Source organism: Ictalurus punctatus, chromosome 2 (assembly GCF_001660625.3).
Source record: "Ictalurus punctatus breed USDA103 chromosome 2, Coco_2.0, whole genome shotgun sequence".
In the NCBI taxonomy this organism is placed as follows: Eukaryota; Metazoa; Chordata; class Actinopteri; order Siluriformes; family Ictaluridae; genus Ictalurus; species Ictalurus punctatus.
The window spans coordinates 20,943,564-20,966,752 of NC_030417.2; the positions used below are offsets into that span (position 1 = coordinate 20,943,564).

The following is a 23,189-nucleotide window of genomic DNA, read 5'->3' on the forward strand; positions in this document are numbered from 1 at the left end:
AGATATTTAAATATGTTGGCTTGATTTCTATTTACTGCAATTTGACAGTGTTCTCTGATCTATTTCTGCTTATCCAATATGTGGTCTGTTAAATAGACAGTAAGTGAGATGCACTCTGGTCATAGAGGCCATATTTATCCTAGCCATGATAGTTATATCTCTTTTGAGCCACATGTAATCACAGGAATGCAGAGCCATAACTATAGGCAAAGGGATTCAAGAATGAAGTTTCACGCATTTGCCAGTCCATTGTGGGAGAATGGTTTTGAATATCAGAGTTCCACAGATAACTTTTGTTTAGACAGCTCTCAAGATGATGTGAGCCACATTTGGTGAAGATTGGACGGAATTTGAGGGAGAAGTAGCAAAAAAAATATACAATTTTTGACAAAATTGGACTCATCTTGACTCAGGGAATCCAGAGATGTACATTTACTACTCCTTTGGCGTACTGTTTTTGCCTACTGTGTAGTATGGTAGTAGGGATATTCGGACACAGCTGAAATTACAACTTTACCTCTAACTGTTACAAAGAGCTGACGCTGGAGATAAATGATACATAAAACGTCTCCTTCATATCAATGATTACACGTTTTTAATCTGTTTGTGTGGAGCGTTCACTGTACACGTCCTTGTGAATGATCTGTTACTATAGAAACGATAATGTATTAGAAAGAGCACATCAATTATAAATAAACCTGTGATTCTCAGCTGCAATACTATCAGAGCTGCTGTTATAGAAAATTAAAAAACACCTTTTGATCAATCAGGATCCAGAACTCAGCAGCACTGTGGGAGAAATGTCTATACTTTGGTCTTTGTGCGTTTTTATGGATCATGTGACCCCAGACAATCAGATTCCACATTCATTGAATGTGAGATTGAATCCAGCACCAACAGCACCAGAGAACAGCTAAATGTACCCCCGGGGTAACCTGGGTGTAGAGGAGAGTGTAATGATGTAGAGGGTGTTGTGTAACTTGCAGGTGTGTTCTGCCCCCTGCTGGCCATTACTGTTACTGCACTGAACGCTCCATCGCAGTGATGGATTGATGCTGTGCAGGAAGTGCGCCATCATTATTGCTTTACTGAATAAGTACGTACCATGGAGTGATAACGTACAGTACTTTATTAATACGCAAAAAAAAAATTAAATAGTGGAAAACACAGCTCTGTTTTACAGTGAAACTAAACACACTGCTGTGAATGCATTTCTTTGTTCATCAAATACATTCCTTAAAGTAAACCCTGAAACACAATTAATATGTTTATATTCAAATATATGTGATGTGTTTAATGATTCTGGTGGTATGCAGACTTTGAATTCATTCGTTGTGAAAAACAATGTGAGGTTTTCTTCTCATTCTGCTTCACTGACTCGATTTATAGCACAAATCAGTCAAGAGGAGAATAAAATCATCTTCACCATAACTGACAATCCCATGGTAGGCGATCATTGTAGTGGTTTCTTCTTCCAAATGATTATAAAGTGAATTTGCTCTATATTTCATCAGAACAGGCAAAAAAGTTTGTTTTGTTTTGTTTTGTTTGTTTTTTTTAAATCACATAACACTGGACTGAATTATTGATATTCTTTAACACCACTTAATATTCCTGAGACACAAAATACACTAATATCCTAGTGATCAGTTCTCATTTCTTTTATTCCCATGTGAATTGAAATGGCAGATTCTTTATCCTCTCCTGATAAATCTGCTGAAACATCTCGTTCTGGGCCACTGTGAATGTATTCTACCCATCTTCCAGCCTTCTTCAGGTTCTTGAAGGTTGTTTTCTCCATGACATGACGCAGAGCAGCTTCACTCAGATCTCGACGCAAGAACCTGCTGATCTTCTCCACAGCTGACCTCAGATCCTGAAATGTGCAGGACACATGTCCAGACACCAGGCTGACATCACGCTCAACAGAACTCATCAGAAGAGTGTAGGTTCTGCTGTTTATAACACAAACCTACAATATCTTCATAACTTTTTTAAATTCTATAGTACATTCCCACTGAACACAAATTCAGCATCTGAAATTCTTTATAGTCAGTTTCTATAAGAAGAAATGTTTCATTTAATTCTTTCTGAAGTGTCTTTACTTTAGAGAAATCCTATCTTTCTTTCTTTCTTTCTTTCTGTCTTTCTTTCTTTCTTTCTTTCTTTCTTTCTTTCTTTCTTTCTTTCAGATGCACTGAATATATCCTATGCTGTATATACTGTATATAAAAGGAGCTTTTTTTCTGTTCATAACCATCATGTGCTATGTTAATCTACCTTTAGCCCTGTTACAGTGCTTGTGTGTGTACTTTGAGTTAGCATGATAATAAAATAGGTTGTAAAAGCAGGTTAATCACAAACCCTGCAATCCATACGAGGGAAAAGATTACTGCGGTTAGATTTACTGTCATTCACACTGTCTTCCTGATCAGTTGTATGACTCAATACAGGTAAAGTTCAGGGTTTTATTTTGGAGTTTATTGGTTAAGCTTGAAACAGTGAATGAGTTTTAGAATTTAGACTCTTAAAGTTTCTTGAAAGTTTGATCAAAAAGGGATGCAACAACACTGAAGGCTATGGGAGAACCACGAGGATCACTCAGTCACGGTCAGTTTAAACATTTAACTGTATTTAAACCACCGCGATGTTCAATTCTTGAGTCAGAAGGTGTTGATTAATTTTCTATAACAGTGGCTCTGACAATAGCACAGGCTGTAATTCAAATTACAGGTTTATATTACGTTATTGTTGTATATGTGTTATCATTTCTATAGTAACAGCTCATTCACAGGGATTTGTGTATAACATAAATGGATTAAACAAACTTGTTGAAGTGAAAGAACAACTGTTTATAACTGCTATAAGGGAGAACAAGAACTAACTTGCTTCAGCGAGGTTACAAAACATTATATGTAACTATAAACAGATCAAATGTATGATGTGTTGTGCCTTATTAAATAACAATTGTAATCGCTGGTAAATTGCTGTGGTGTGAGAGGAATAAAACACTTGGGGTCATGCTGTTATAGGAAAATAATCAGCTTCAGGGTGGTAACAGTAACTCTGCTTCATCACACTACATCATCGTTAATTGTTTTGTTAATATACCACAGAGTGTTTTATTCTTTGTGTATTATATTTCTATTCAAATACTGGTATACTGTATGTCCCAAATCTAAGCTATAATCACACAATCTTTTAATCAACCTACTGTACATATAAATCTATTTCTAGTCTTGTTGTGAAAATCTGTTAATATCAGTTTATATGCTATGTTTAATAATAATTGTAACCTTGTATATTCCATTAAGTCATTATGTCACATGACCTCGGTATTCTATATAAATCAGTCACTGAATTTTTAATGAATTTTCCAGTTAGAGTTCAGTTGAGTTTTAAAATGGGAAAAACAACAAATGACTTTTGCCGGTAGTAAGTTCTTCCAAACTGCCGTGGTTCTTTTTTTTTACTTGTGGCAATAGACGTTGTTTCACTTTATTCCTCCAGACCATTCTCAGACCCTGTCTCCTGTCCAGACCATAAACCTGGTCCTGATTGGTGAGAGAGAGGCTGGGAAGAGTGCAGCTGGAAACGCCATCTTGGGAACCATGGCCTTCGACCAGGTCGGGGTGAGAACCAGGACAAGCGTGCGTCGAGAAGGTGTAGTAAGAGGAAAGCGTGTTGTGGTGGTGGACACACCAGGCTGGGACTGGTTTAACCTGAGCGGCTCCTTTGCATCCCCTGTCACTGTGAGGAAGGAGATGATCTCAAGTATGACCCTGTGCCGCCCAGGTGCTCACGCTCTGCTGCTGGTGGTTCCTCTATCGTTCTCCTTCACCGCAAGGGAGCGCCATGTTGTGGAGGAACATGTAGATCTGTTTGGACCACAAGCCTGGAGACACGCACTGGTCCTGTTCACTGTGATGGACACCAAGCGCCTCCGTGACTCCACCTTGCAGGATGAGGTGGAGGTGAATAGCGAGCTGCAAAAGCTGGTGGAGAAGTGTGGCGGGTGGTACCATGCTCTCCATGGAAGACCCACGAGAGGAGAAGACCAGGTCGCAGAGCTTTTGTCTAAAATCCAAGAGATGGTGTTTGCTGACGGAGAATCGATGCTCCTCAGTGACCAAGTGCTCAAATGGTACAGGGAGAGAGAGGAGCAGGAGGAGAGGCAAGAAGAAGAAGAGATGAGAAAGAGAGAAGAGAAGATGCAAAGAGTCAAGCAGTCTCTCAGGAAGAAGGAGATGGAAAGGAGGATGAGAAGAGATAAAATAAAAGTTGGTGAAAAGGAGGAAAACAGATGGCAGAAAAAAGATGTTCACAAGGAAATGAATGGTGAGTAGAAAAGCTCGTTGGCACTAAATACAAAATAATTCCACAGTACACAATTTCATTCTCAAACACTTTTACACTATTAGCTAAAATGTTGTGGAAATGTAACAGTAGTGTTAAAATGTGTCATTAAGCATGCCAGACATTTACATTTGCATATTTTGCATCTTTGATGCAAAGACCAGGTACAGGTTTCTGTTCAACCAAATAAAAACCACATGTAATAGCCACTTAACAAGCAAGGCTAGATAATTAAAATGAGTGGAACCAGGTGTGTCTCCTGATTGGCTGGAATTAAAACCTGCAAACTCACCTATTCTAAATCATCACATAAACTCCACATGCTTCAGAGAATTACTCAGACATACTTATTAAGTTTACAATATTACCAAATATAAAAAGCCTTGTTTAAAAAAAGAACTCAGAAATGATGTTCAAACTAAAGATCTTAACAGTATAATTCAATTATGTTTCATTTATATACTATTTTAAAAATGGAGATTGTCACAAAGCAGCTTCACAGAAATCCAGATATAGATTTAAATCTACAGTGCCTTTCAAAAGTATTCAACCCCCTTAAAATCATCTGATTCATCTGGACTACGAAGGACATGTACACAGACTGTTCCAGTCAGTATTTTTATTGCAACCCAAAATGATCTTAAATTAACACTTCAAAGAGAAAATTCATTCGCTGTTGACAGAGCTTGAATAAATTATTCAAAACTGAAAAATGTTGCCCCTTTCAGACTAGTACTTGGTAGAAGCAGCTTTTGCTGCAGTAACAGCTGTAAGTGTGTTGGGGTCGAAGTTCATACCAGCTCTGCACACTGTTTGGAATTTTCCCAATTCTTTCTGGCAGATTTGCTCTGCAAAATCTGCAGGATTTTGTTTGTTGACTGCAGTTTTCAAAAGGTGCCATAGATTCACAGTGGGATTCAGATCTGGACCACTGTAGAACATTTTTTTAACCACTCCTGCATTGCTTTGGCCTTGTGTTTGGGACCATCATCCTGCTGAAGAATGAAGTATCTCCCAAGCTTTAGTTTTGTTTTAGTTTTGTTTTAGCAGAAAACACAATACAGTATCCCCCTGTATTTTGCTCCAGTCATTCTCTCTTCAATTATGACAAGAAGCCCAGATTCTGAGGATGAAAAGCATCCTTAGAGCATGATGCTGCCAACACCATGTTTAACTATAAAGATGGTGTTATTTGAGGTACAGCCCACTTGGTTTGCACCACAATTTCGGTCTCATCACACACATAAAACAAAATCTTCACTGGGTCATTCTCATGCTTTCATACAGCTATACTTGAGCAACGGTTTCTTTCTAGCCACACCTCCCATGCAGTCCCCAGTTATGCAGAGCATCAAAGGAGACGTATATTGCATAATCTAAATGGATTGAACAAAAAAATCTATATAAACGTGTGTAACCCATATCTGAATGTTATGATCTTTCAGATTTTAAGTACTGATGTCAATTTTGGACTCTGAAAACACCCCTTTTCTTTAGTAATTTTAGTATTTTTTGCAAACAGATTGAAATATGGTGTTGCACTAATGTTGTAATAACGTGTTTAATCCACAGGTACAGAACTTCAGGAGCCATCAGTGACTGTGCGAGATGGGACATATTTCACTCAGGTCTGTAAGACACAGTAGAAGAAACAGGAAAAGATGGAGAGGTGCAAGCTACTACACAAGTTGATTTATTTATTTTTTGGAGACTCTTGGACTTTTGTATTCAGTCACACCCAAACCACAGACACACACTAGTGAGTTAAGCCTCTTTTGTAATGACAACATTTATTTGACTGTGTACACAGTGGTTTAATCATACAAGAGATTTACAGTCAACAAAGAGTTAAGAAAACGCAAGCAAAATGCACATATATGTGACTGAATAGTCTTCTTTACCAGCCTAACCACAACATGTTTCCTGTTTGATTACTTAATTTTGTTTATAAAGTTTATACAGCACTGCTTAGAAATAGAAAAAACATTTACAGTAGCACAGAAATTTTGTGTAGAAATAGAAGAGATGTAAAAAGTCATTTCAGGTTTTTTTTCAGGAATTTTGGAGTATTAATCAACACTTTGTGATTGTCATCTGCATGTTAATTATTGAAATAGTCATTATTTATACAGTTACGTTGATTACCTGTTTAACAAAATGAAATTTGAACATGACAACAATGGAAATAAACAAATCCCAGACATGATCCAAAGCTGTGCCATATATTTAGTGACATCACACACTTAGCCCCACCCCAGAATGAGTTTTAGACAGAAACTCTCTGTATTGTGTCTATGTTTGTGTGCACTGTTACAATCTTGACCCTGACACCCAAACCAAAATACTCAAAATCAGCTATCAAACAGGAGTTTTAACAACATTTTACCAAACCATCTTGTTTGAGTTCAAGGTGATGTTAAGGATGTTAAGGACGGAACGGTTGCTCTAGTATTTCCCGACTGTTGTAAAAGCTTGACATTGCTTCACACAGCTGGTTATGGATATTCTCCCACGCCTTCACCTCTGAGCTCCACAAAGCTGATCTGGAGCGAATGAGCTGAGCCACTTCATTTTTGCTTCCTTTGGCCAGACTGATACTGTCTTTGCAGATAAACAGAACATCCAGACCAATAAATAAGGCATTTAAGCCGATGAACCCTGCCCTGGCTGACTTTGAAAGGGCCAGAGGAGTTCCTTTAGCCAGTTGCCCAATGTCAGGAAGATCAGCAGCAAGCTGGGGAATGTTCCGAACTGCTTTAGCTTCCTGAAGTCCCACGTTAACTGCAGCTGAAACCATTTCCTCCGCTCTGAGAGCCTTTGTAGCCAAAGCTCCATCCACAAGAGCATCAATACGATTGCCTGCTGCTACAGCCAGTTTCCCAGCTTCAAGGCCTTTAGCATCCCCATCAGTACCTGGTACAATACCTTCCCTGTTGGCCACTTCTTCTACACAATCTAGGATCTTCTGCACATCTTCCATAAACCTGATGAAGATGTTGTTGGCATTTTTCCCATGATGACTGTTGACTGCCATTTCAGTGATGCCAGTAACAATGCCATTAACACCACTGGTGACTCCGAGACCAACACCTGTTAGCGTGAGAGCCAAAGATGCGCCTGCAGTGACGGGAGCGAGAGCTAAACCTACGATGGACAAAACACCTCCTGCAATACCGACTGAACTTCCAGCCACAGTGGAAATGTTGGAGCCCTTCTTCATGTTGTCCAGCTCAACTGCAGCCTTCTCTAAATCATCCAGAAACTCAAGCATTCTACAGTGGCGCTCACTGAATATAAAGATGAAGTCCTGTGCCTTTACATCGAATAGGAAAGTCAGCCTGAATGACTCGTCCATCCTGTAAAGAAAAGGTTCTGAATACTAATAGCAGATTTCTACATTTCAAAAGTCAATCACTAAACCTCTAAGAACAATCTGGTCAGAATCTTCAAAATGCTAAATAAATAAATGGAAATGCTTTTACCTGATTTTGGTTAGCTGGAGTAAATGGTCATATAGTTTTTGCACAGACTCCTCACTCATGTTCAAATAAAACGTTGTGTGTGAAGATTTTCCATTTTTACATCTGTAACACAATAGATACGATGTAAAACACCTAAACCCTGTGTGAACGTGATTTTCCACAAGCAGGACATGTTCTTGTTTGACCAATCATTTGCTGTTCTTACCATAACAATTCTTTTAACAAATCACTGTCACCTGACATAATCAGTATGCACCTCCTACTCCATTCCAAGCAAGAAATGTATCATGTAGTTATGTATTTTCTATTTGAGCAAAATTGTTTTCAATTGCACTGCAAAATTTTCAGCACTTTGGTATTGTAAGAAATTACAGACTGCCTCTAAGTGGATTCCACTCCAAGGTAGGTTTTACAACAAGCTCATCTCCCAAAAAGGCTTAATTATCATAGACACGATTCATCTCTGTCTCAGCACTATATGGATAATACCACCTGAAGTGACATTCAATAATTTATTGCATGGGAGCAGCAATGGGACATCAACAGCCATCCTTGAACAAATGGGTATGTGACCATAATTATTATTCAGACAGACATCTATGTAGACAATCAAATCACCCACACCATTTGGGTAGTCACACCTGTAACATCAATAATGTAAGACTTCATTTATAGTACAGGCAGGAAAACTGGGATGAAAAACAGTATAAAATGTCTGAGCTGATATTGCTCGTGGTTCACTTTGACTCCGATGAACCCAAAACGTTCCATGTACTTTTTCAGTGCGAAGTTATTCTTCGTTAAGATCTTCGACGTCCTCATATATTTTTCTTACAGCACTCAAACTTGTCTACTGCTACAAGACATCTAAACAACTATTTCTGAAAACTGTCAAAGTACAGCATTTCAAGATCGTAGAAAAGGTTTCAGTTCTGCAGTTAGGGTCATACTTGCACAGAATGGTGAATGGCCTGCACTTATATAGCACTTTTTTCTAAAGTGCTTTACACTGTGTCTCATTCACCCATTCACACAAATAACAATGGCAGCAGAGCTGCCATGCAAGGCGCTAACTTGCCATCGGGAGCAACTTGGGATTCAGTGCCTTGCCCAAGGACACTTCGGCATGTGGAGTCATTTGGGCCAGGAATCAAACCGCCAACCCTATGATTAGTGGACAACCCGCTCTACCGCCTGAGCCACAGCCGCCCTATAAGAGCACTTTCATGAAATCTTTCAGTTGGAATTTTGGCCTCATCATGGTACTGAGACAACACTGGTTAAAGTAATAAATGACCTACTACTGCCATCTGATTAGGGATGAAACGGTTACCAGTTTCACGATAAACCACGATCAAATTTCCAGACGGTCAGCATTACCGTGTCACATTTAATTATCATTAAAACCGTGCGCGATTATCGTGATTTTAAAACTCATGATTTCATATATCACGTGACGAAAGTGAGGCGAGATGGCGGAAGATTTGGTTTAATATAAGCGAGTTGGTCATTGTACTGTTTTGTTATTGTTGTGCTTTTCATTAAGAGTAATAATGAACACACCATTCAAGTAATTGCTGCCTCCAAATTGCCGCAAATTCGAAAGCAAAAGTGAAACGCGTGTGGACGCACGAGCATTCGTAAGGAATTTAAAAGCGATTGGGAAAAGAGGGAAAAGCACCAACGAAGCACCAAAACCTCCTTTCACATAAACTTTCTTCTGGCAAGCTATGCAGACAGGGTTTCCATCTTCTATTAAGTTTCCCTCAGCATCTTTAAAAAATCCAAAATATGACCACACTTGGGATTTGGTCCTCTTGGAAGGTTGGAAATTCTCCGTCGCTGATTTCCGCCATGTTCTCTAACTGAAATAAATGATCGCACCAAGCCTAGTGACAACCATCCATCACTTTATAGTCAGATATAAAAACCTGTTTAAACGATCTCAGTGTGTGTATCTTTTTGGATATTTTCAGCACATTTTAACAATACCATGATAATACTGATAAACATGATAGTTTTGGTCACGATAATCATGATATAAATTTTTCATACAGTTACATCTCTACATCTCTGATCAGGTCTCTGCTTCTGTTGCTTGATATCAGTTTAGCTCTTGATACCAAAGATCATAATATACTTCTAGACAGACTACAAAATGTTGTCAGGGTTAAGGGAACGTCTCACTCCTGGCTCAGGTCTTATCTAGCTAATCATTAAGTTTGTAGATGTAAATGGTGACTTCTGTGAGCATACAAATGTAAAGTCTATTTTAGGCCCACTGCCTTTTCTCTATATACAGTATTCTACCTCTGGGTGCAATTATTTGTAAACATGGTGTTAGCCTTTACTGCTATAATGATGAGATACAGCTGTATGTTTCATCTAGATTCCTCAATAGAACGCATCAAGATTATCCAAAATCTTGAATTGTAAATAAAATATTACTAATGGCCTCTTAAGCACCGAATGGTCTCACCCCACAGTACCCAAGCAAACGTTTGGTTTATTGTGATTTGTGACACCGGCTTCAATCAAAAGACTCTTTATTAATACCTAGAATAATAAAGACTACAGTCCCCCCACCTATGGAACACCCTTCCGATTACTACTCAGGATTCAGACACTGTCTCAGTATTTATCTCTCCATTGAACACCCGTGTTTAATCAGGCTATTCATGAGGTAAAGATCCACATCTGGGATATGTGATATGGGTGAATACGTCCTCACACCTTCTAAATCTGCCTGATAAAGACACATTTATCTAGGAACATGCCATACTTGAAGAAATAATTGAAAAAATCCAGATATAGCAAACTGGCCTTAAAGTTAAGCTCTAAGTATTTATAAGCCAACATGAAAGGAGAGAAGACCTTATCTGGATGACACTTACTTATGAATATCACCATAACATGAAATGCTCTTGGACCTGCAAAGAGAAATCACAGTTTGTCAAAACTATTTGGTTTAACGACTAAAAGCTCTATTCATGCAATCCAGTTAGACTTTTTTTTTAGTATAAGGATATGTTCAATACTTTTTCTCCATCTTCTCACAGATCTGCTGAGTGATACAGATGTATTTGTCCAGCTGGATGGCCAGGACATCCACATTCCTGAGGATCGGCAGAAAGAACGCTCCTGCATCTCTCTTGAAGTAGACGAGGAGTGGAGACACGATTCTGGCTGCAGAGATCACTGAACGTACGGACATGGAGCTCACACCCTTTGGCATGAAGCTCTCGCCCACGAACACAAACAGTGAGGTGACGGCTAGCTTCTCCACTGCATCCAGGAAGTGTTGGAGTTTCTCCAGTCCTTCTAAAGTGTTCTTCAGAACTTCTCCTAGCTCCTTCTCCAGCTCCTGCCTTCTGGAATCTGCTGTAACCTGAGTCAGGCCACTCCACATGTACTCTCCAAAAGCTTTGGCCTTGTCCTCAGCCTTCTGAACATGGTCAAACTTCAGAGTGATCTGATCGGCCCGGTCTTTGATGTCTCTCATCATATCGAGCTCGGTCTCTCTCTGTAAGGTCCATTTTGATTCTCCGTCACAAAACTCCTTTATGGTTTCAATGTATTTGACAGTATCTAAGATGTACTCGCCCAGCTGCTCCTGCAGTTTCTCTCTGTGATAAAAACATCACTGAATCAGTACAAATTCCTAAAGCTGCCCTACAAACTGAGGTTAAAATTTAAAGTCATCACATGCTACATATTGAAAAGGTGTTATTTTTTAGAAACATGAACACTATCAGATAAACCTGAATACCCAACATGTGGACAGTGATATATATATATTTTTTTAAGTTGACTAAGTCAGGGGTTTGTCTGTGTAGATTAAAAATAGATTTAAAAAACATGCATAATCAATGATCTAGGGAAGATTTGGATAAGGAGTGGTAACAGTAACTCATCACACCACGCCACCAATCGGTATTCTACCATAACAGCAACACACGCTTATTATTTATTACTTAATCGTTTAATATGATCTCTAAAGTCCACCGTGGTGCCACTGTGGCGAAGTTAGAACCAGGAAGTGTTTAACACAGTGTTTAAAACCTGCCACACATGAATACCACACATCACATCAACACAAGAGGAATGCAAGGTGTTGCACTTTAACTTGTATTATTAAAAACACTGACATTTAAATTAAAAAAGCTTAATTCTTAACCCAAATTGTAATGACCAACTCTAAATAAAGTTCAATGAATAAAAGCAGTGACCATTAATCAAGATAAAATTTTACAGATTTTACAGAATCTTCTACAGAATATAGAGAAGAAAATAATTCTGATGTACAGCACTGGAACCTGCAGTATCTGACATTATGCAAAATAAAGAGCGAGGAAGTGCATGTAAATTAATCTCTAAATTAATTCTCGGACTCTCTGTACCACACCTGAACCCGTAATCGTTGTGTAATGCACACAAAAGCTCCACCTAATCCTGTTCTGATACGTTCTGATCTATTCTTAGGTTCTACATTATACACAGCACTTAAAGCAAAAAAAGATGTGAACATCTCTGATATCATTTAAGTTGAAATATTATTTCTATGAACAGTGACACCAAAAGAAATCAATCCAGTAAAAGCATTAATGCCTCTAAGGCCTAATAAGTGCAGATTCCAATATGGTTCTTTTAAAAGCAAATCTGTGTACACATTAAGGACAAAGGCACTGTTTATGGTGTGAAAATGTGCAGTACAGAACAGAACAGAGATGATCACTGCATTTACAGCTGTTTAACCAGAAACGTTTCATTATTATTATTATTATCTGAGCTGCATGGGAGGGACATTAACTCCTGTTCGATACCACAAACCACAAACCTGCTTTTGGAACCCATTGAATCAGAATTGTAGCTTTTCCTAGTCCACTTCGTCTGCTCTAAATCATAGAATGTGGATCAGTTCTTCTTCGTCGTCTCTTCTTCTCCTTCTTCTTCTTCTTTTTCTTCTTCTCTGTAGAATGAAGAAGTTTCTCAAAACTTGGTCACATTTGTCGACGTTTCCGGGTGTTTCAATTCGTTTACGACACTTTTAAACACAAATTCGTCGTAACTCTTTGCATGTCGCAGGGTGTATAGGCGTGTTAGAACAAAAACAAACGACGGGTTCAAGCTTTTCTCTGTATTCGCTTTCAGTCCTGAGCGAAACATCAAGAAAGGACGGTCAGAAAACACTGCTTAAGATCCAATAAAAAGTCTAATGTTAGCAAAAATAACAGGATGAAGATGATGATGAAGAAGAAGAAAAGGAATAATAGTGCCTCCACGTCTCGTTGAAAACACAGTGGACTTCACTTCACTGCTGTTAAAAAAAATAGTTATCAACGTTCGGTTCTTTTCCAAACGATTCTTTTCAGTGAGTCAGGAGAATCGATTCACTAAGAATAATAATCCTCTCACGTTGTCGCATTGCTATTTAAACAAAGTTATGTTATATATGTTATAGCATGAGATTGTGCCTCTTTTTAATACGTCAACGTTCTAAAACTGCATCCTATGGGATATTGACAGATCCTGCTCTGAGTGAATCAAATGAACCGAAACGTTTCGTTAAAACCGGTTTGTTCAAAAGAGTCAGTGAAGTGCCTGTTTCACTTTCTTTTCTGTGACGTATTAAATTGCGAGATTAGAGCACACATCTCAAGCTTTCTGCCGAGTTCAACGACAGAGGACGGGATCTGTTAGAGATCCTGTTTTAGTTCTGGGAGATTCCTTTAAAGCGCCCGGACCGGACTGAACACTGAAGAGACTGTGATATCAGTAATAATCCATCCATCCATTATCTTTTTCAGGGTCATGGGGAAACCTGGAGCCTATCCCAGGGAGCATCGGGCACAAGGCGTGATACACCCTGGACAGGGTGTCAATCCATCGCATGGCTCTACGGACACTTTGGACATGCCAATCAACCTACCATGTCTAGCATGTCTTTGGACTGAGGGAGGACTCGGGGAGGAAACCACCGCAGCACGGGGAGAACATGCAAACTCCGCACACACAGGTGTGTGTGGGAATCGAATCCCCGACCCTGGAGGTGTGAGGCGAACGTGCTCTCCATTAAGCCACCGTGCGCATCAGTAATAATATAAATATTTAATATCATAAATACATACCAAACATAAATGCATAAACTACTTGGAAATATTGATGGATGAATTTGAGTTAAAATAATAAAGATGTCTCATTCATTTATATATCAGGTTATTACAACATATTATGAAGACTGGCCTGAAGTTAGTCTACAAGTAAATGATTCTTACCTGCATCAGGTTTAAATAGCCTATAGTTAGCCTGAGGGTTATTTTTTGTGATTGTGTGTTTAACACTGTTTAGTGGATTCTCTGTAGAATATCTTCTTAAAAAGCACTGAGATTCTCTGGTTGATGAATTTTGATTCTCCAAGTGAATAAAGGACAACATCATACATATCAGCACTAACAACTTACTGAATGTGTGTATGTGGTTAGTTTCAGACACACAAACACCTAGTAGCTATTAACATTCCTGTATGAAATTTTATATATATATATATATATATATATATATATATATATATATATATATATATATATATATATATATATAAACTCCACTTTCTCATCTAAGAATTAACAAAAGACCCTCTTCAAGTTTACTTAATCGTACAATCCAGATACACACACTTTAGGAAAACTCCTTCTATTATTTTAGTTTTTCAGCTGTGTGGACTTGTTCAGATGTGCAGCTCAGTGTTTAATCAGTTTAAAATATGACACTGCTCCAGATAAACACCACGGGACAGGTCAGCTTCCAGCAGAACAATGAAATGTTTTGTTAAAGCACCAGTACTGATGAGGGAGAGTCACAGCACTGTGCCCCGTTATAGACACAAACTCAACCTCAACCAAGAAAAACAGGCCGTCTAGTCAAATCGCACAATCAGATGTTAGAGTCAACTTAAATACTACATTTAATCAACTACCAGCTCACATTGAGGTCCTCTATGACAAACACATCTCACAGGGTTTCTGTTCATCAGTCACACAAATACTACAGAAACATCATCATAATGTGCTTTACCTCAAGGATAAATGTGAAGCCATCCTGTAGAAGTGAATTACGATGTGTTGAATCAGGAGTTCATGGATGTGAAACTGTCAGTAAACACATGCTGGAAAAAGTTCAGGAGCAGAGTTAGCTGTCCTACTAACTGCACTGTCCCAAGTGTATGAGACAAAACTTCCTGTCACGAGCCTGAAACAAAGCCCTCACTGTCTAAACTCCTAGATTCAGTGTCCTGGATAATAGAGGGTCTGTATTTATTAAAAACAAATATGCTTAATATAAGTTCTCAACAATAAATAAAGAACTAAAGGCAGTAATGGATTTATTATCAAATGAGACACACCAGCTTGGATAACAGAGAAAGAGGAGGAGAAGGACGTTCTAGTGTGAACATTTTATTTAAAAAATAAACTAATTACTGATGCATGTATAGTAATTTATACTGATGGGGGAATTGGAGAATTATAAATAATTATTAATAAACGTGTTTCAGTAAGCGCTATTCTAAAGAGACTGTAGTTATCTCTCATATCAACTAAATAAACTGGAGAAAAACATTTTCTTTATAAAGCACACATCATAGAAACTTTAATGCATCATTTATTGAATTTCAACACATTTACTAACAGTATATTAATGATTTGTGACTCTGATCACGTTTATTCATTTGATTTTATTTTGATATGCACTTATTACTCATGAGTTACTCATTACCAAAATGAAAGCTGAATATGATAATAACATGATTGTAAAAAAAAAAAAAGAAAAAATAATAAATAAAAAAAGAAGCAATTTTTCATGAATCAAAAATTTTAAAAATGAAGCAGAAAATAATTCAGATCCAATACAGTGAAGCACATGTAGCAAGGAAAATAATTCATTTAATTTTTACAGAAAATGAATCTTCAATCAGGATTCCGGATTCTATTTTCTTTGGTGTTAACGAAAAGCTCGCTGAAAGCACTGCAGAGGCTATAAAGTGAGCCGAAGCACCATGGAAAAGATTAGCGTAAAAGAGTCCTCCATTATAAACAGATACCCACCGGGTTCTACAGACCGGGTTCTAGAGATAAACATAGAAATCAACTGCAGTAGCCTACAGTATGTGAATGACTGCAGACTAATTGATCACCATTAACAACTTCAGCATTTTAAACAGAATATTTAAGATCATAGGATAAAATAATCGCTTAAAGAATATAATCATGCTCACTGCCAGGTCAGCATTTTTATGTAATTCATTATTTTAGAGTAGAGAGGCTGTTCTAAAATTTCTTTATTCTTGTAAGACCCTGCGATTCCTTCAAACAGACGGTTATAGATCTTCTCCCACGCCTCAACCTCTGAGCGCCACAGAGCTGATCTGGAGCGAATGATCTGAGCCACTTCATTTTTGCTCCCTTTGGTCAGACTCATACTGTCTTTACAGATGAAAAAAACATCTACACCAATAAAGAGGGCATTTAAGGCAATGAACCCTGCCCTGGCTGACTTTGAAAGGGCCAGAGAAGTTCCTTTAGCCATCTGCCCAATGTCAGGAAGATCTGCAACAAGCTGGGGGATGTTCCGAACTGCTTTAGCATTCTGAATCGACAAATCAGCTGTTGTTGTAACCACATCCTCAGCTCTGACAGCGTTTACAGTTGAAGCTGCAACCACAATATCATCAAAACACTGGGCTACTGAACCAGCACTAGCGGCCAGTGTCCTAGCTTCAGTAACCTCCCTGCTGGCTACGTCTTCCACACACTCTAGGATCTTCTGCACATCTTCCATAAATCTCAAGAAGATGTCATTGGCTTTTTTCCCTTGATGACTGTTCACTGCAATTTCAGTGATGCCTGTAACAATGCCATTAACGCCGCTGGTGACTCCAAGACCAACACCTGTTAGCGTGAGGGCCAAAGATGCGCCTGCAGTGACTGGAGCGAGAGCTAAACCTACGATGGACAAAACACCTCCTGCAATACCGACTGAACTTCCAGCCACAGTGGAAATGTTGGAGCCCTTCTTCATCTTGTCCAGCTCAACTGCAGCCTTCTCTAAATCAGACAGGAACTCAAGCATTCTAGAGTAGCGCTCTCTGAATATAAAGATGAAGTCCTGTGCCTTTACATCGAATAGGAAATTCATCCTGAATGACTCATCCTTCCTATAAGAAAAGGTTTTGAAATACTAATAGCAAATTTGTCCATTTCAAATATCAATTACAAATTCTTCTGATAAAAATCTTGAACATAAAATACGAAAGTCACCATTCAGAATAAAATTAATGGAAAATTAAATGAAAGGAAATGTTTTACCTGATTTTGGTTAGCTGGAGTAAATGGTCATACAGATCCTGCGCAGACTCCTCACTCACGTTCAAAATCAAGTTTCGTGAAGATTTCCTATTTTTCCATCTATAACATAATACATGTGATGTTAAACATCTAAACCACATGTGAACAGAATTTCTTCAAATAGGACCCCTGGATGTTCATCCAACATTTCTAAAAACCAGTCACTGTCATATGCTGTCATCAGGATGTGCATTCTACTTCCCCCAAACCTGACCTATGGGAAATTCAGACAGCAAAGTTCAAGAGATATAGATACATAAAACTATGGGTACACCATTACTCACAATTTACCAGTAAAGTTAAATTAGCCAGGCCTTTGGTTAAGGTGTTGGACTACTGCTCAGAAGGTTGTGAGCACCGCAGAACAGCCACTGTTGGGCCTTTGAGCAAGGCCCTTAAACCTCAATTGTTCAGATGTATAATGTACATTACATTACATGTATAATGTAAATGTAAGTCACTCTGGATTAGAGCGTCTGCCAAATGCCGCAAAATGTAAAAAATGTAAAAAGCTATAATTAGCGCTCTGCTGGTTAAGCTTAAGCTTCATTCGGTAAGCTTAGAAGCAACAATGGTGTGATTATTAATTATAATCTGGTTACTATCTCGATCTAAATTTGATGTCAGCCAGCAGCGATAGTTATTCAGCTAAGCCCAAGCTCCAGGGAAAAGTTGATGGCCTGACTGCTGATTACAGTTTACAGTACACTTAATTTTAGCCACTGAATTCTCGATGAAATAGCATCATTTGGGTTTTTAGCCTTATTACTAAATTACTTCCTCTTGCCAATTCTGTATGTCCAGCTATGATTGTGCTTGTGCACTATAATAATCTATGTGGATGCTAGTTCTGCATTGAGCTTTTGTCTGTGCTCAGTTGTTTTAGCCTGACAAAACATGTTGATTTTCACATTCACTCTCATGGTCACATGCTGGATTTAATTTGTTCTACTGGTGTACACATCACCTCTGTTTCTGGGCGTCTGATTGGTGTTGCTGATCACAAACTCCACAAAATCCCTTATCTCCACCTGCAAATTCAAGCCTGTGGATCCTCACACCTTTTTGGCACTTCTTCAAATTCTCTCCCTTTTCATCTGTCTCTCAGCTCTCTGGCCCTGATCACATTCTGTGATGTTTTATGTTTGTATGCAGTGTATGTAGAGTCATGGCCCCCAAATTCTGGAACTCTTTACTTCAATATCTTCAACTTGTTCCGTTCTTCACTTTCCACCTACAAAACCCAAAACCATTCTTTTTTCCCAGCACTTTCACTTTTCTTCTCACTCCAGTTGATTTTTTAATTTATTTTTTTACACTCCTAATCACTTAAACTATATACAGAATTTATCAAAGAAAAATAAAGGAGAAAAGCCCCTGCCTGGATGATACTTACTCATGAACACCCCCAGAACCAGATACACTCCTGGATCTGCTAAGAGAAAACACAATTAGTCAGATGTATTTTGGAGTGACTATAATACTACATGAAATCAGGATATGTTCAATACCCTTCCTCCATCTTCTCAATGATCTGCTGAGTGATGCGGATGTATTTGTCCAGCTGGAAGACCAGGACTTCTACATTGCTGAGACTCGGCAGGAAGAACGCTCTTGCATCTCTCTTGAAGTGGACGAGGAGTGGAGACACAGTTATGGCTGCAAAGATCACTGAACGTACGGACATGGAACTGAAACTGTCATCCATGAAGACATCCAGTGAGGTGACGGCTAGCTTCTCCACTGCATCCAGGACGTGTTGGAGTTCCTCCAGGCCTTCTAAAGTGTTGTTAAGAACTTCTTCTAGCTCCTTCTCCAGCTCTGGCCTACTGGAAACATTTGTCAGGCTTTTCCATATGTACTGTCCCCAAGTCTGGTTCTTGTCCTCAGCCTTGGCCTTGATGCCTGTCATTTTATCGAGCTCAGTCTTTCTCTGTGAGGTCCATTTAGATTTTCCGTCACAAAACTGCTTGACAGTTTCAGTGTATTTGAGAGTGTCTAAGATGTACTCGCCCAGCTGCTCCTCCAATTTCTCTCTGTGATTTAAAAAAGTAATAATAATTAACACAATTCCTAAAGCATTAAACTATTTTCATCTGACTCTGCGATCATTTGCTAAAGTTTTATGTCCATTTATGTATTTTAATTAATAATCTTTGTCACACATTTATGACTTTATGTTGTATTACTTATACCTTTTTCTACCACAGGCTTACCAACTGACCTCAGATCCAGTAAATGTTCAAGTCATTACACACTTCATGTTGTATAATATGTGACACTATGGGACTTAATATGCAACAAGTGGACAGTGATCTTTTTTTTTTTTTATCAGTTAAAGATGGCTGAGGCTCTTCTTTGTCCCTGGACTAAAACTGGGTAATAACATTGTCTTAAAGGCATATAAGTGATGCCAAGGCTACATGGTAAATGGTAAACATCAGAGCTTGTAAATGCCTGTGGGTCACACCAGCCACAGTCAATTCCTTGCAACGCCACCAGAGGGCATCCTCTCCTCAAATTTTGAATGTATTTTTTGAAAGTGTTTTCTATTTACTGTTCACAGCAGATGAAAAGCAAAAGAAAAATGCCTTGGACCCATTCGTGTTAGTTCTGAGCCGTTATTATCCTTAATGAAACATTCAGTAATGTGTCAATCTTAATAAAGCATTTATATTTAATAGCTTTACTACTACAAAAACGTTGGGGTTACGCATGTAGGAAATTTTTTTTGAAGATTGTAAGATTTGTGATTTCATTCAGCCACACATTTAAAATATCATTGAGAACTGGCCTCATTTAGCAAGCTGTATACAAATTTATTCATAAATCCTAAGTTTTTACGTAAGAAATTTGGTAGTCCTATAATAGGGTACAGGTAAATCCTGCAAATTTCTACTCATGGTCTTCAGTGTGTGTAAATTTCCATATAAGAAGACTAACCTTGACTTCAAATGATATAATCTGCAAGGATCATACCCTAGATCTTTAGGACAAATACAATTTTTTGGTGTGAACAACAGTACAGTATACTACAGAACAGAGATGAAAATTCCATGTACTGCTGTTCCTTATTTTAAGACTGAATCAGTTACAGTACAAAGAAAATGATATGGTGATGGACAAACTTCTGTTCTATTAAAAATAACTTAAATCACCAACCTTATTGTGGAATCCATTTGAGCCAAAGCTGTAGATTTTCCTGTAGATTTGATATTCCCCAACTATATATCCCTTCAAATTGCAGTGTCTGTTTGTAAGTTGCAGAGCAAAATAAGCAACTTTTATTACCTTTAAGTGCTAAACAAAACTTCAGAAACTACCTCATCATCCAACTCAGCTCTCTGACTCTAACAGGAAAGATTAAGAATGATAAGAAATGACTCCTCCCCTGTGCTCTAGCTGACAAAAAACTTTTCAGACTTTAAAGCTGTTAAACAGGTTTAACATTGTATCCAGGGGAAGGCAGAGTTAATTACCCTGATTCCAGTTCAATGACAAACCTTGAACTAAAAGCACTGAAACTAAACTATGTGGCAGGACTGTTGCCTACACGTAACAAACAAAGCGCAAATGACACTTAAAAGACAGTATCTGAATAGTCAGACTGGCTAATTTGATACACAGTTTTGTTGTTTTGTTGTTCAGTCTCTACCTGTAAATGTTCAGTTCAGATTTGGCTAAATTAGCTGTGTAAAAGCAGGGAACTGAAATCTGTAATGATTACTCCAGATCTTACAGACCGATGTATGAAAATGTCTACAGAATATGAAATACGGTTGAATTGAGAGACTTGAGCCTGAGATTGTTATTTACCCACAGCCTGAGTTCTGGATGAACAGGAACATCTGCTGTAGTTATAACTTTAGTTTCAGTATGAACTAAAGGAATGAGGGAGTGCTTATAAATCTACTTTTCTATCTTTAAACAGGCAAAACAGGTAACTGCCACGTCACCTGATCATGGAAGGCCTATAAATAGGTATGATTTTACACAAGCTTCAGATACCAGTCACGCGCAAGAGGCGCTTCCCATAGTGTTATGCTAAACGCAACGTCGAAGTTCCCTTTGAAAGGGAACAGCTGTTTGTTTTCGACAAAAACATTATACAAAAATGTAAGCAAACAAAAATGAAGACTGTAAAATTTGTGATTTCATTCAGCCACACATTTAAAATATCATTGAGAACAGGCCTCATTTAGCAAGCTCGATACAAATGGATTTATTCATAAATTGTTTATATAAGTTTTTACAAAAGAAATCTGATACTCCTGTAACAGGGTACAGGTAAATCCTGCAAATTTCTATTCATGCTCTTCAGTGTGTGAAACTTTCCGCATAAAAAGACTAACCTCGACTTCAAATGATATAATCTGCACGGAGCATACCCTAGATCTTTAGGACAAATACAATTTTTATGGTGTGAACACAAGTACAGTATATTACAGAACAGAGATGAAAATTCCATGTACTGCTGTTCCTAATTTTAACTATAAAGTCTGAATTATTTTCTGAAATGCTGAATCAGCTACAGTACAAACAGTACAAATGGTTACAGTGTGGTGATGGACAAACTTCTGTTCTATTAACAATAACTTAAATCACCAACCTGATTGTGGAATCCATTTGAGTCAAAGCTGTAGATTTTCCTGTAAATTTGATATTCCCCAACTATGTATCCCTTCAACTTGCAGTGTATGTTTGTAACTTGCCGAGCAAAAATAAGCAACTTTTATTACCTTTCAGTGCTAAACAAAACTTCAAAAACTACCTCATCATCCAACTCAGCTCTCTGACTCTAAGGGGAAGGAAATAAAAATGAGAAGAAATGACTCCTCCCCTGTGCTCATGCTGACAAAATTTCAGACTTTAAAGCTGTTAAAAAGTTTTCAGATTCTGCTCTTTTCTCAACAACTGGGTTTTCTCAACAACTGGGATTATGGGTAACATAACCACAAAGAAAATCATTGACTTTATCATTTTCTTCTAAATGTACACAAACTATCTATATGTGGACAAACCAAGTGATAAGCCCGTAAAGTGAATAGTGAAGTTTCACTTTCTGTTCTGTGAGCTATCACCACACCACAGAGTTAAAACACAGAATCTGTTAAAGCTCCAGATTTATTTATAGGAGATTCATTTGTAGCACACACAGGAAAAATAAAAACATGCCTCATGTTTACTCCTTCTGACAAACAGTAAAATGGAAGTGTTCTTAGACATACACATGAGAATCAGCAAGGGTGTGTGGATCGAATTAGGCTTCTGATGCATTACTATATATTCTGTATAGTCTGTGTGACCAATACACTTCATATAGATAATTAATATCTGTTTTAGTAAAAACAATGTACAGAAGAGTTATCCTATAAAGGAATGAGGCAATACATGTAAATATGTAAACTAGTTTTCTGTACCACACCCAAACTTTTTTTTTTACGTTCACAAAAGCCCCAGCTAATCCAGGTTTTCTATCAAACAGCAATGCAGAAACTTGTGCTGTGGCTCTAAACTATACACTAAATTACATTTAAGCAAAATCACACAAGCAAGGCTGCGGTTATACTGAATATCAGCATGGCTATGATTTGGCAGCTGGTGTAACTGGGATGCTTGTCAACGAAATGTTTTGTCAAACTGTTGGCAAATTGCTGTGGTATAAGAGAAGTGAAATACTTGGAGATGTGCTGTTATATGAAAATAATCAACTTTGCAGTGATAACAGTAACTCATTGTTGGTTCGAATTTAGCCTATTACCCAAAAACATTTAAAATTCAACTTAGAAGCCAATACTCACATCTACCTCTGAGACCAGTTGGAGATAGAAAAAATACACCAGCCATGAGTGAGAAGAAGCAAGGGTCCAGCTTTATTGTTTCATTCCACCACACGAGATCCACACCGATGAGAATTCTCAGAAGTGATCCCCCTATCCTGAGCTTAAGC

At 38.1% G+C, this 23,189-nt stretch overlaps 3 protein-coding genes across 6 annotated transcripts; 1 reads left to right on the forward strand and 2 right to left on the reverse strand.

Annotated features, from left to right (window-relative positions):
* Positions 1-1,279: 1,279 nt before the first annotated feature.
* On the forward strand, positions 1,280-6,075 carry LOC108276419 (GTPase IMAP family member 8). Its single transcript, XM_017488071.3, has 3 exons — positions 1,280-2,610; positions 3,511-4,338; positions 5,929-6,075. Exons 1-3 carry the CDS (start codon positions 2,580-2,582, stop codon positions 6,000-6,002), a joined length of 933 nt encoding a protein of 310 aa, XP_017343560.1. The 5' UTR covers positions 1,280-2,579; the 3' UTR covers positions 6,003-6,075.
* Positions 6,076-6,126: 51 nt separating this feature from the next.
* Positions 6,127-15,046, reverse strand: LOC128628829 (uncharacterized). Of its 2 annotated transcripts, none has more exons than XM_053673741.1 (5): positions 14,913-15,046; positions 10,877-11,464; positions 10,733-10,768; positions 7,839-7,940; positions 6,127-7,712 (listed from the first exon to the last, which is right to left on the reverse strand). In XM_053673741.1, exons 1-5 carry the CDS (start codon positions 14,933-14,935, stop codon positions 6,782-6,784), a joined length of 1,680 nt encoding a protein of 559 aa, XP_053529716.1. In that variant the 5' UTR covers positions 14,936-15,046; the 3' UTR covers positions 6,127-6,781. The 2 variants fall into 2 exon arrangements, with proteins under 2 accessions (XP_053529716.1, XP_053529719.1); XM_053673744.1 differs by lacking the exon at positions 14,913-15,046 and adding an exon at positions 12,676-13,193.
* Positions 15,047-15,244: 198 nt separating this feature from the next.
* On the reverse strand, positions 15,245-22,055 carry LOC128628700 (apolipoprotein L1). 3 transcript variants are annotated; one of them, XM_053673754.1, is made up of 6 exons: positions 21,849-22,054; positions 20,402-20,489; positions 18,751-19,275; positions 18,636-18,674; positions 17,201-17,299; positions 15,246-17,049 (listed from the first exon to the last, which is right to left on the reverse strand). In XM_053673754.1, exons 2-6 carry the CDS (start codon positions 20,416-20,418, stop codon positions 16,107-16,109), a joined length of 1,623 nt encoding a protein of 540 aa, XP_053529729.1. In that variant the 5' UTR covers positions 20,419-20,489; positions 21,849-22,054; the 3' UTR covers positions 15,246-16,106. The 3 variants fall into 3 exon arrangements, with proteins under 3 accessions (XP_053529732.1, XP_053529729.1, XP_053529735.1); XM_053673757.1 differs by lacking the exon at positions 20,402-20,489 and having other exon boundaries at positions 15,245-17,049; positions 21,849-22,055; XM_053673760.1 differs by lacking the exon at positions 21,849-22,054 and having other exon boundaries at positions 15,248-17,049; positions 18,636-18,671; positions 20,402-20,626.
* Positions 22,056-23,189: the final 1,134 nt, after the last annotated feature.

Bases quoted from the DNA above. Each gene is read 5' to 3' on its own strand.
- LOC128628829 (XM_053673741.1), bottom strand. From the start codon at position 14,935: ATGGCTTCACATTTATCCTTGAG. The intron at 11,465-14,912 runs GTAAAGCACATT...TTTTTATCACAG, and splicing joins GCTTCACATTTATCCTTGAG to AGAGAAACTGCAGGAGCAGC. The intron at 7,941-10,732 runs GTAAGTGTCATC...ATTGTGTTACAG, and splicing joins TGTTATGGTGATATTCATAA to ATGTAAAAATGGAAAATCTT.
- LOC108276419 (XM_017488071.3), top strand. From the start codon at position 2,580: ATGGGAGAACCACGAGGATCACTCAGTCACG. The intron at 2,611-3,510 runs GTCAGTTTAAAC...TTATTCCTCCAG, and splicing joins ACGAGGATCACTCAGTCACG to ACCATTCTCAGACCCTGTCT. The intron at 4,339-5,928 runs GTGAGTAGAAAA...TTTAATCCACAG, and splicing joins TGTTCACAAGGAAATGAATG to GTACAGAACTTCAGGAGCCA.
- LOC128628700 (XM_053673757.1), bottom strand. The intron at 17,300-18,635 runs GTAAGTATCATC...ATTATGTTATAG, and splicing joins GGTTCTGGGGGTGTTCATGA to ATGGAAAAATAGGAAATCTT. The intron at 17,050-17,200 runs GTAAAACATTTC...CTTTTCTTATAG, and splicing joins CTCCAGCTAACCAAAATCAG to GAAGGATGAGTCATTCAGGA.